This window comes from Topomyia yanbarensis, chromosome 3 (genome assembly GCF_030247195.1).
Source record: "Topomyia yanbarensis strain Yona2022 chromosome 3, ASM3024719v1, whole genome shotgun sequence".
Lineage (NCBI taxonomy): Eukaryota > Metazoa > Arthropoda > Insecta > Diptera > Culicidae > Topomyia > Topomyia yanbarensis.
Window position 1 is genome coordinate 331,228,021 of NC_080672.1, and position 13,417 is coordinate 331,241,437.

General features: G+C 36.1%; 1 protein-coding gene across 4 annotated transcripts in view; it reads left to right on the forward strand.

The window, feature by feature from the left end:
- The window catches only part of LOC131691227 (molybdenum cofactor biosynthesis protein 1), a 46,859-nt gene that overhangs the window by 22,933 nt on the left and 10,509 nt on the right, over positions 1 to 13,417 (forward strand). Inside the window, exons 3-5 of one of the 4 annotated variants that reach the window (XR_009305739.1) lie at positions 4,197 to 4,827; positions 4,913 to 5,347; positions 5,432 to 5,580. Coding sequence is in view for 3 of the 4 variants with exons in the window: in XM_058977467.1 (XP_058833450.1) it covers positions 4,197 to 4,827; positions 4,913 to 5,347; positions 7,863 to 7,904 (1,108 nt within the window). In the remaining variant the exon portion in view is untranslated. Of the gene's footprint in view, positions 1 to 3,884; positions 3,975 to 4,196; positions 4,828 to 4,912; positions 5,348 to 5,431; positions 5,581 to 7,862; positions 7,905 to 13,417 lie in introns of those variants that run through there. The other 3 variants (XM_058977467.1, XM_058977466.1, XM_058977464.1) reach the window with 3 other exon arrangements.

Genomic DNA, 13,417 nt, shown 5'->3' on the forward strand with positions numbered 1-13,417 from the left:
AATAAACTTTCATGATTTTGTGAGCGAGCACGAATGGTGAGATGTGAAATCGTGCACCAGTTCAAGAATACATAGCGAGAACTGGGTCAATTCGGACCTAGTAAGGGTTTATGAGCTATAGAACTGAAACGTGTCAACCGAATTACAAATAAATATTTTTTCCTAAAAGCCTGATCACATCTTGCGCACATTTTTTTCTAAGGCGACTTTTTCCGATCTTTTACCGTAGGGGAAAGTGAGGCAATATGAGCACCCTAAGGTTGAAGGCAAATATCTCTGCAGCAAAACATACAAATAATCCCAAATTTTCCTCTATGGTAGAATAAAACATTCTTCACATGCAGTTACTATACATGCTGAAGAAAATTCAAAATCTTTGTAAATAATCGTTTTTTGTAATGATCGATTTTTGGCTTGGTAAAAACCTTGTGGGGCAATATGAGCAATCTTAAGAGGCATATGATTATGTCGCAAAATATTATATTTTATTACAAAATTTCAAATTTATTTCAATTATAATTATTAAGAATCATATTTTCAATCGATTTAGTGACATTTAGTTGCCTATGAAATTCATTTTATAGTTTTTTAACAGCTTTTTCGTAACTATTAGAATCAAATTTCCATCTTGTTTTAATAATACCTTTGCGAGTAATTTTCTCGAGCAAATATTATTATTCATCGTACTTATTTTTATGTTTGAAATAGTTAGAAAGACGTCAAATATTACGGAGATGTATGCATTTTTAAATTATCGCACACATACATCATGCGAATGCTTATTTCATATAGCTTGAATCTTATAACATTTTCATTTCTTTGACATCCCGTCAGATATTTGTATTTTTTGTGATTTAAGATTTGTTTTATGTCGCAATTGAAGTATTAATTTATCTAATGGTGATTGACGGAGTATTCATGCAAACAAAAAAATCGAAAATTGTTCATAAATTTTTGGAAAACAGGGGTGCTCAACTCTCCCCACATGGCGATATTGCCTCACTTTCCCCTATTGTGTACAAACGGTTCTGCGCAAAAGTACATGAAAAGTCCGCATTACCCCAACCCTGTTCCAATACGGACCACCCATTTCTTTTCGATTTCTTGCAATAGAAATGAGTTTCTATTTTGGCCTAAGTAACCGTTGATAGTCTCCCCCAAAACAGGGTATAAATAAAAGATATTATCCGGCTGATCCAAAATCACGATAATGCACTTGATTTAATTAATTGTTGTTGGCAACAAAAATCTTGTTTTTGGCTTACACATTTTTCAACAAAAAAAGCGCTCACCCAGTTAAACTCATTCCGGAACCGGTTCGGAATCCTGAATGGAGTCAGTATGGATTCCAAATCAAATGCAACAATTTGATTTGGATTCCACACTAACTCCATTCAGGATTCCGAATCAAATTCCGAATGGTTTAACCGGGCAGAAGCAACATTCGCTCCTAGCACACGCACACGAAAACTGAGAACCGCAATATTTTGTGAGACAGAACAGATCTACATGACATCCATGAAAATGATATATACACTGCAAATAATCCGCACATTGAATTCAAGTTTTTAACACTTAATGTTGCCGCATCTGTTTTGACACTTAGATCTCATGTGTCAGACACTTAATAACACACTTCTTTGAAAACATGATAATTCCAATAGATGCCACACTTAAGTTTCATATGCATGGTTCATTCAAGTTAAGTGTCTGACAAACGGTTGTTGAATATAATTCATATAGAATTTAAGTTTGCATCAACTTGAATATTATCTTATTTCGTATAAAAGTCATGCAAAAATATGTTGATTTTTAAATGGGAGAACATGGGTATCTAAATGATATAAAGATTTTTTTGGTTCATTCATATTTTTTTTATTTGAATTTAACTAAATACATTATGTAAAAAAGAAAGAATGCGTATGTTAATATTATACTAATCTTACATATACTACAATTAACGAATATTATTAACACCTAACCCGCCGCTTCCTCCAAGTTAAAAAATCATCTTCTGTAAAGTCATGGACCATCGATTTCGTTTCCTGTAAATACAAGCTTATATATAAATAATGCAAGCAAACGTTTTCAGCATTTACTTACCATCCAAAATCTTCCGAATATGTTTATAAAACTTACAATTAGATATTTCCGCATGTTTTGAGACTGATTGTGGAACAGTGAAATTATAATGGACTTCACACTTAATGTTTCCAAAGTTGTCAAAAACGTGGTTTTCATGGGCACAACATTTATGATTTAATATGCCAACACTTAAAATTTAAATGTGATGACAGTCGAACAAGTCATCGGGTGGCACACTTATATTTTAAGTGTACTATTCTGTTAAAGACCAAAAGATAAATTATTGAGTCTTCAGTGTGATTTTAAACTTAAAACTTATGTGTCGAATCTCTTCGAAAGAAAGTGTACCTTATTTATAGTGATGAGCAAAACATTTCTGATTCAATACGTTGACTTTTAAAATTTAATTGTGATAACACTTAATGTTGCCGCATTTGTCAAAACCATGGATTCCGTGGGCAAAACATTTATGATTTAATACCCTGACACTTAACATTTAAATGTGATGACAGTCAATCATATCATTGCGCGGCACATTTAAAATATAAGTGTAATTCTATTAAAGGGCAAAGGGAAAGTTCTTGAACTCTCAGTGTGGCTTGAAACTTGAAACTTATGTGTGAAATCTCTTTGAAAATATGTGTAGATTATTTGCAGTGTACGCTTTTCATAATATTACCATAGCTGAGAAACAGCTATGGTTCTCAGCAATGGTCAGCGGTCCGAATTTCCCCACTTCTCCCTAAATAATCTTAGAATTTTGTGAACTATTTCACTAGTACGAATATTGAATCGTGACCAAAACTGAACGACATCACGATGATTGAAAGAGTTCATGAATAATATTCCGAGTTTCGTGAAATAGTTCACGTAAAAATATTTTGATTTTGTGAACTATTTCACAACCACTTAAACTAGATCATGTTCAAATTGAAATAAATCGTGAATCAGGTCACGTCATATAGTCGCTCTCTGAATAATGTTCCTAAATCTATGAATAAATTCACTAGTCCATCTTGGTACAGAAAATCGATGTGGCGGTAACCGTGATTGAATAAAGTTCACTAAACAAAAACAAAGATTAAATTTTTTTTCCACTAATATAAGCGTTATGTGGGCGTTACTGAAGGAAAATTGAATATAATTAAAAATCGCATGATTTTTGTTCATTGTCCTGTTTTCATAACGTAAAAACATGTTTGTTCCAGCATTCATTGTATTTTATATTTTTATTCACGATTCTAGAAAAAAAATTATTCCGTGACATTCCTTCAGTCCAGGTGCAAAACAGAGGTCAAGTTCAAGAGAAATAATTTCTTTAAAGGGAAACTCAGTCTACTTCATTCCTATCATAGCGACGAATATTGAATATTCTAGAAAAGATAATCAGAGAGTCGAATGGATCTTAATAATCGTTATCCTCGGGTGAAACTTAGAATTCAAAATATCTAGAATGAATTTTTTTTTTGGAAAACTGTCTGCCTTGACCGGGTCTCTGTTCAGCTGCGAAAAATCTGGAAGATTCCAGGTAAATCTGGACTATTGGCAACGCTGGGCATAAATATAAACCCAACAGTAAACATAAACGATGGTAAAAAGAAGCCATGCGTACCACCACAGACAGGCGCGTAAAATCTGAATCAGCAGCGTGATAAAACACACGTACCTACCAAGCGCTCGCACGCGTAGTGGTTCATCGGTACGTTGAGAATAGCGTGCGAGCGCAACCTATATACCTACAATATACATATCGATAGATGGCAGTTTTGTTTGTAAATATTACTCCGCCCTGGGAGTACTGGCCCTGTGCGTTGCATATTTCTATACGCCGATAAGACTGATATCACCTTGATTGATACGTTTGTGGGCACATATCGTATTTCTTTATGGTAAACATTTTTAAGTCCAAAAATCCAAAGTACACATGTGAAAAGATTACTGGCGTGCTCTTTTTTTCTAGCTGTTAGCAAGTGATTTTGAAATTCGAACCTCATCGAGTACTGGGATTGCGTTGTAGTGTAAATCATTCACCCATCCCTGTTCCGTTCTACTATACAAAACAGACCCATTCAAAGTAATGTTACATGTTGTTGTGCATTCTCCATTTCCAGACCCTGTCGAGCGGAGACGACGTGCGCGCAGTCAGCAGCAGTGGGACGCAGCAGCAAGAAAAAATCGGCAAAAATAAAAACAACACCAGTAGAAGTAGCAGCAGCAGCAACAACAACAACAACACAAGCAGTATTTCTAGCTCTCCTCTGACCGACCTGTTTGGCCGATTTCACAGTTATCTGAGAATCTCGCTCACGGAAAGGTGTAATCTACGCTGCAAGTATTGTATGCCCGCCGAGGGAGTACAGCTCACGCAAAAAGACAACTTACTCACAACGGAAGAAGTGCTTCGACTAGCCGGTTTATTTGTGCAGCAAGGTGTTCGAAAAATCCGTCTAACCGGTGGAGAACCGACGGTGCGAAAAGATTTAACCGAAATTGTGCAACGATTGAAACTTATTCCTTTGCTGGAAAGTGTTGGTATTACGACAAACGGACTCATGTTGACCCGTCAGCTAGTAGGCCTGCAGCGAGCCGGCCTCGATGCACTAAATATTAGTTTGGACACGTTGAAAGCGGCCAAGTACGAACAGATAACTCGGCGCAAAGGATGGGAACGAGTAATCGCTGGAATAGATTTGGCCATCCAACTGGGCTACAAACCCAAGGTGAACTGCGTATTAATGAAGGGTAAGTGTATCTATCGGTCAACACGCTCTCCAAAACATATGATGACCTTAGTGTTTCTCTGTGTGTATGCGTGCTTCTGTGCTAGGTTTTAACGATGGTGAACTGTGTGACTTTGTTGCGATGACCGAAGATCGCGACATTGATATCCGTTTTATTGAGTATATGCCATTCACCGGAAATCGATGGGACACCAGTACGATGGTTCCATTCCGCGAGGCTCTAGCCACGATCCGAGCTCGCTACCCAGATTTCGAGCCACTGGAAAATGGTCCAAACGACACCTCAAAAGCATACCGTGTCCCAGGTTTTCGGGGCCAAATTGGCTTTATCACCTCCATGACGGAGCACTTCTGTGGCACTTGCAACCGGCTACGAATAACAGCCGATGGTAATTTGAAAGTGTGCCTTTTTGGCAACACGGAAGTCTCGTTACGAGATGCGCTGCGAGCCGGGTGTTCGGAGGACGATTTACGCTGTTTGATTTCTACAGCGGTCAAGCGAAAAAAGAAACAGCACGCAGGTTAGTGAGGTGGTGTGTGGATAAGTCTTATTGTGTCTGTGTTCTTTTTTTCCACTCAGTGATGAATTTATTGCTCGTCCGTAGGTATGCTGAACCTGTCGCAAATGGAGAACCGGCCCATGATTCTGATTGGGGGATAACATGTGCAAATGTCCTCCTGCCTTGCCCATTAGAGAGCTAGCAAAGACAAACAGGGCCGTGATAACAATGTAGGATAGGTGCTAATAGAATAGGTAAGCAGTAGAACATTTGGTTAGTCACCAGCCCGTGCAGACTGCACTGTGGTCTATTTGTTTTCCCCAATGTGATGATTTAATCTGTCTGTCCCTGATCTTCGGTGGATGGCATGTTTGTGGGGGAGCGGAATCGGTTGAGAAGCACAATCAATGGGTAGGAAAATTTCGGGTGCAGGAATTATCAAAAAATTTAAAAAGACAATCATGCGCATTAAACCGATCTAGCGGCAGCTGACTAAATGTTATGTAAATTTGACTGTTGATTGTCGGCTGCTTGTTTGCTGAAAATGTTATTCGGAGATGCGTCAACACATTTAATGTGTTACTGATTATAGAATCAATTCTCCAATCTTTCTGTTTAAATTATATTTTCGTTAATAAATTTCCGTAACTTCGAATATGCAATTCAGTATTTGGTTAAATCACAACTCTCTGCTGTTTTCTTAAAATTTGTCGTTAGATGACTGTCGATTGTTGGTCGATGTATTTTTCACTATTGGTACCATAACATGTTCGAATACCGTGAGGTTAAGAACGTTTCAAGTGCAAAACTGTTACAACAATTTAGGATAAATGTTCATGCTTTCATGCTTATTGCGTTAAATGTATTTAAAGTAAATTTGTATGAAAAAAATAATTGTGCTACATATTGCTGCAAAATCTTGAAAATTGACGAAAGATATATCAATAAGGCCTAATACCGCGTATATCCAAGGTATGATTTCGGATACCGCGTAAAATCATTCCTAATACCACCCACGATTAAATACACTATACAACTAAGACAAATAACGAAAAGGAAGCAAACAGTTGAGAAGATGACGATAGTGAGACATTATTTCTGACGTCTAGATTTACGCAGGTTTTTACATAAATTTTGTTCTAGTCTAAATGTCTGTTATCTGTAGTTCTACTATGCCTATATCGAATTTTGAAATCGAAAACTGAGATTGTTGGTACAACTTTATGAAATTCTGTGCTTTGTTTTAGAAATTAACTGAAAAAGTATCAAATCATATTCTAAATTAATCAAAATTTAAATATTTTCTATTATCGCATACTAATTCATGTTGTAGAATGCGATAAAATTTTAAAATGCAATAGGTCCAAGTACGGACTCTTGTGGAACTCCTGACGTAATGTCCTGAAAAGAAGATATAATCCCGCTGAAGAAAACTGTCTAGCTTCGATTACACAGATAAGATTTTATCAAATTCTCCGCTAGATGAGAAAATACGTTTTGGTGAAAACCTGCTGTTGCAATTGCTCGGTGCACATTCATAAAAATAAATGAATAATCCACGCCTATAGGGGAACTGGGGGGAAGCCCGACACCCTGGGTAAGCCCGACACCCCACGACTTTTCCCAGATATCAAATTTTAAATCATACAATAATGACAGGATATTATTAGTACGATTATTTTTGGCATTTCGATACATATCGATGTCATATGGGTTCATAAACGTCAACAAAATAAACAAAACAAGCGAAAGCAAAGTTGATGCGCTTTTGGATGTTATTTTTAGTTGATACATTTTAAGGTTTTAATAACACAAAAGCTTTGAAAATGAACAGTTTTTTTGTCACACATTCTATTCTACTCTCCATATCGTTATTTGTATGTATTGAAGATAAGTTTGAATATTTCAATACTGTTAATTGAGCATTTAACAAAAATGGGCGCTGTTGGGGCAAGACCGACAGTTTTTGGGTGGGGTAAGACCGACACGCTGTTTAGATAATTGGGTTCGTTTTTGATTCGATACAAACGACTGGGTATATTTGTTGTGTTCCATTATACTATAATTACGTCATGTTAATAATTGAAATACACGGAAACTATGTTTTTTGCATTTATTTATCAGTATTGTCTCAAGCCGACCAAAAAAATTAAAAATTAATTGAACGTGATTCATAATAATATTACAAAAAGAAACTAAAAGTATAATCTAATATGAGATTTTGAAATGATATTGATGAAAAAATTTCATTGACCGTCGGATTGTTGATCGCAATGTTCCGAAAAATCACAACACGAACCGGATAGCTTACTACGAAGCGTGCGTCACTTCTAAGTGAATGAGTCCTAGTAACAGCGTATATAATCTGCTTGCAGAACAGCTCTTCCTCGTTAGAATGGCTATACAAGTGGCAATAAAGCTCGAAAGAATTACTTGAGAAAACCTGTACCATAATATAAACCATGCGTTAAACATTATTTATTCATAACACCACGCATTCGAATGCTCTTCCTGCTGCTACGCGATGAAACTACAGAAAGTATGCGTTTGCATCACACATACTCATATACACATAATTGCACGTTATCACACTTTCACAATACATTTTTAATGGAAAAAATTGGACAAAAAGAAAGTTCAAAAGGGGGTCGCTCTTGCCCCTTTGGGGTGTCGGTCTTACCCGCAGCGTTTTTAAAATGACATTTTTCTCCATTTTTTGGCAACCAATAATTTTTAATGAATTCAATTTTTTGAAACGCTGAAAAAATTATATTTTGTTAAGAACCACCTAAACAAGGATTATGCACAGAATATACAATTTTAGGAACTTTGTGGAATTCTAGAAAAATTATTGCGCTTAAGGTGTCGGACTTGCCCCGCGTTCCCCTATGCCATATTTTCCGTGTGGTCATCCCTACAAATTGGGCGCCGCGGGCGTTACGATATAATCGAGACAGAAACGTTAAAAGATTATGCAAGTCAGTGAGGAAAAGTTGCGCCTTACTAAAATGTTTTGTCATTTGAAATTTTAACGCGCGCAAAAGGCAATTTTTTGTAAAAAAATCTTTATTAAATGTTCTCTCTATATAAAAACTTCTGTCAGCTTAACTTATTAACTTAATGTAGAAAAAAATTGAACCCATTTGAGAAGACGCGACAATTTACAGCAACTTTTTACAAAGCAGGTGAAAAAGTTGATGTTGACATTTTCTTAATTTTTTAATTTTGATTATCAGATGTTTGATAGTTTTAGGTGGAAAATTATTGGCATATCTCTTTGCTTCAATTTAGCCCAGAAATCATCAATTGGACACAGTTGTGGTACATTTGAAGGGTTACCAGCTTTTTGTACAAAAGGTATGCCATGAGAATTGCATTTGACGAATTTCGCGCCAAATCGAACAAATGTTGGCAGCACCCTCTCAGATTTTAATGAAACTTTCTCTACATGGAGACTTTGTCACAGAAAACCACTTTGCATACTTTGTTTTTCCAAAAATGATCTAGACTGTCTTTTGAAAAGGGTCAAACTTTTTTCACCATTTTTTTTCAAATGGCTATCTATCTATCAATCTATCTATCTATCTATATAAAAGTCAATATTTGTATGTATATGGTTTATGGACTTCCCAAACGGTTTAACCGATTGCCGTCAAAATTTCTATGTAGTAGGCATGTGTTATGGAGCGTGTTTGTGTGGTTGGGGATTATCTGCCCACCAGATGGCACTTCGGAACAAATTGTGTTTTACTCCTATTTCGTTGAAAGTCGCAGCAACGCGCGACGGGGATTAGCTAGTAGTGTAAAAAAGACAAATCCTATCAAAAATGTTTTAGGAGTGATTTTTACAAAATTATTAAAATTTTTGAATAAAAAAATATTTAAAATAATCTTCATCGACTCCTACACTGAAAAAAATCGATTTTAAAAATTTAAAGTCGATTTACTAAAAAAAAACCATCTTTGATTTGGATGAAATTTTGTTCCAAGATAGGCAAATATTGCCTACCTACCATCAAAAATTCACGGCATTTTCAAGGAAAAAAAGTTATTTGAAAAAAAAAAAAACTTTCCTTTGTCCAAACTGATTTTTTTCAGTGTATTTGTATCGAAAACTAAACCAATGAAAGTCATAATCATCTCAGAATCCAATTTCCCAACAGCTAGTTGCCTGATACATGCAAAAAGTATCAGTAACGAATTTGGTATATATTCATAACAAACTTGATTGTAAACTTTCAAATGAGCACAAAAATTAATTAGCACTAATAGGCTTGTAATTTTACAATTTTTTAAATAATTAGCACGATGACGAAGTCGACCGATAAATCGACACAAAATGACCTACACTGCGAGTCATGTCTAACAACACAGACCAGTGGTCGTTTGTTTGAGAAGGTGCGGAGTATGAAAAAACTGCACACTTAAAAAAGGCCCATAAGCTCTCACGGTCTCCTCGATGCATTACTATCGAGGCGTAATGGAATAGCCATCTTGAAATAATTGTCTGTCAGACGTTCTTTAGCACTGATGCACGCAATATTCTTGATGATGTTTGCAATACCGTCAAACCCCTCACCCTACACGGTAAACTGGATATACCTAGAAAATTAGTAGTGGCGTAGTACCCAAAAAAGGGGTACAAATTACCTGCTAATAGGTTCCAATCCCTATAATATTTACCTATTTCTAGGTAATATCCGCTTAGATTTGATTACCAATTACCTAATTTTGGGTGGTTTCAAGTTACCTACTGGTGAGTATGTGCAGTTTTGTGGAATTTAGGTACTATTTACTTAGGCATCCAGAAAAGTGCACGAACTTAGAAGTGGGTATATTCACTCTACCTAAACTAGGTGATTACGAATCAATTATAAATACCTTGTACATGAAAAAGAATAAATATTATAGAGATTTCCACCTATTAGTGGGTAAATCGTACCTTCTGTTTGGGTACAGTGCTAGTACCAATTCTCTAGGTACATCCAGTTTACTGTGTAGGGGGGAATACAAGGTAGACCTTTTTTAAAACAAAAAATGAGAATATCTCAATTTTGTGGAACTGAAATGTTTGAAATTTTTTTTTCGAGAGTTGGCCTACTGAGTTGTAGAGTCAGGTAGGTAGTTGTAGATTCTCGGAAGGGCTCCTTGTCAGAATCACACACTACAATTTTCGATAAACATAAGATAACAGCGTAAAAACCAACTGTCAAAATTCACTTTGAATAAAAATTCCGGACAAATGGTCACTCGCCAACCACAAATCTAGAGCGTTTTTTCATTACATCATATCTAACAGAAACGTCAAACGGAGAAAATCGCGTGCAAAAATTTCCTTGCAACTTTCAAATTTATTTAACAATTAAAGCACACAGAAGGCTATTAATTCTACTATCACCTCTGCATGTACTCATTGCAGGATCTTATAAGCATATTACATGTTTTTCGCGAAGATAATAGAGAGATAATTGATAACTATTATTTTATTACATTTTGCCGATCACTTTTGCTATTATGCTCTTTTACATATGTGGTCTTGGCTACTCCGTTTGTAGATGGTACATTTTACTGTGACGTTTAGAGAGACGGGTTTGTAGTTGTGATATATTTCATGTGCTGTATTGCAACCGAGAGTGTAGATATGAGTTTTGGCATTGGAAAAACGTACTAACTACAGTCGACTTGGAGAAACATCACATATACAAAATATTAGCAAAGTTTTGGTATACTATATGTGACATTTTGACTTAAGATTAAATTAACATATAAAGAGTTATCATTTTTCTCTATTGTTTGTGGACGATAAAGAGTCAATGCTTAGCTTTTATTTGGCATAATAAACTCAGTTTGTTTACATTTGTTAGATATTACATTTTGAATAAACGGTATAGAAATGTTGGTAGTACACCAAAGAGAAAAGTTTTCTCTTCCATTTAGTGCCGTGAACTGTGTTCAGTCAGAAACGGTTTGTCCGGAATTTCCCTTTAAAGAGAATCTTGACAGTTGGCTTTTACGCCGTAATCATATGTTTGTCGAGAATTGCAGACGAGACAGGCAACGTTGCCCACTAAAACACTGCTTAAGGCTAGTTGCAGCGGGCCGTGATTCTGAATGTGATATTCATTGTACGGTTCAGATATGTACGGGCGTAAAGATTTTGCGATCGCGTGTATCATCGCGAAAAGCTCAAGCATTTGTACGCTAAAGTGTTTAATCGCGTGTGCGTTTGTATGTTGCGTGTGCTAACGTGCATGTGACTTCGCATGTATAAATTCGATTTTATAACCATGTGCCTTTCGCATATTCGCGTGTGTTCTTGGATGATCGCGCGCGAGCTGTGGATCATTAATTTTCGGTGTATGGTTTAGATGCTAGAAGAAAGTAAGATCTTCCATATCACTGAAGTTCCCGGTCATGTCATTGTCCAGTGGATATGAGAGCTTTTATTTTATAATTGGTTTAATTGAAGGCATGGACCTAGTCTGCTGTTACCAAAGATAGAAATTTCAGGCAGTGAAAATTTATAAGCGCTGAAATGTTCACCTGATCATCGGGATGTTATCATATTTGAGAGATCGCGCGTGTAGGTGCCGTGGATGGTCGCGAAGGACTCAAGCATTTGTTCGTTGAAGGGTTTGTCACGTGATCCTTCCTCAGAACTAAATAAGAAAATAAACAAGTAATAATGGAATATTTGTTTAATAACAAACTCTTTTCAATGAGATATTTTATTAATAAAAATATACTTAGTTGCTAAATTAGATATCTTCTGAGTTTTTATTGAAAATTGAGTTTTTATTGGATACTGAAATAATTATGACTTTCATTGGTTTAGTTTTCGATAAAAATACACTGGCAAAAATTCAGTTTCGACAAAGAAAAGTTTTATTAAAATAACTTTGAAAGTGCCCAACATGAATTTTTGACGGTAGATGGGGAACATAGTCACCTATTTTGGAACAAAATTTCATCCAAATCAAAAATCGGGTTTTTTTTTAGTAAATCGACATTAAATTTTTAAAATGGATTTTTTCAGTGTAGGAGTCGATGACGAATTTTTTCAATATTTTCATTCAAAAATTTGACTAATTTTGTGAAAATCAGTCTTACAACTTTTTTTTACAGAATTTCTCATTTTTAGACTATAACCATTTGACAAAAAAAATGGTAAAAAAGTTGGACCCTTTTCAAAAGACAGTCTAGAACATTTTTGGAAAAACAAAATATGCAAAGTGGTTTTTTGTGACAAAGTCCTCATGTACAGAAAGTTTCATTAAAATCTGAGAGGGTGCTGCCAACTTTGAATACGATTTAGCGCGAAATTCGTCATTTTTGTTTTAATGCTGGAAGGATTGTCAAAATTTCATTTCGCATGCGTTAGGGCTAAATACTATAAGTACAGTGCAGTAAATTAGGTATTATAGCCAATACCTAGTACAGTACATTCTAGTTTAATAAACAAGTATAATTAAAATCGATTAATTCCTTTAGCTAACTGTTCCCAACTAAAATCAGCAGTAAAACAGTCATGGAGTTCCGAATCAGATGGAACATAGGTTCTTGGGACATCATCGGATATACACGAAAATGCTCAAGGAGAAGGATCGCGAAGTTGAAGAATGCAGTGAATGATTTGCAGCACCAGCTTCAAAGTCGCTTGGCGAAGAGGGAGCAGCAAATTTGAGCTGAGCTGGCTGCCCCAAGGAGCTTTTATTCTAGAACTCTAAGCACCTTGGGCTGCCCCACTGGCTAAGCCATCACCTAGTGCGAATTCTACTACGTTAAGAAATGAGAACCGTGCAGCAACGGATACATGTCAAGAGATCTAGCGAATGGAAAGGCGTCATCAGGAGATGACGGAAAACCAGAATCTCAAGATGAAACGTATGGAAGAAAGCGATAGAAATCAGCACTCGTGACTAAGTGTAAAAGAATAGCAGTGGTTTGAACGAGCAGAATGTTATTTCTGACGCTTCATAAGAAGCACTTTCACGAGCTGAGTAGAAGTCAGCTGGCAGCGAGGCATACAGTGACAAAGGAGATGCCCAACTTCACCGGCGCCCCGAGAAGTGGCCCATGTTTATCGCAACA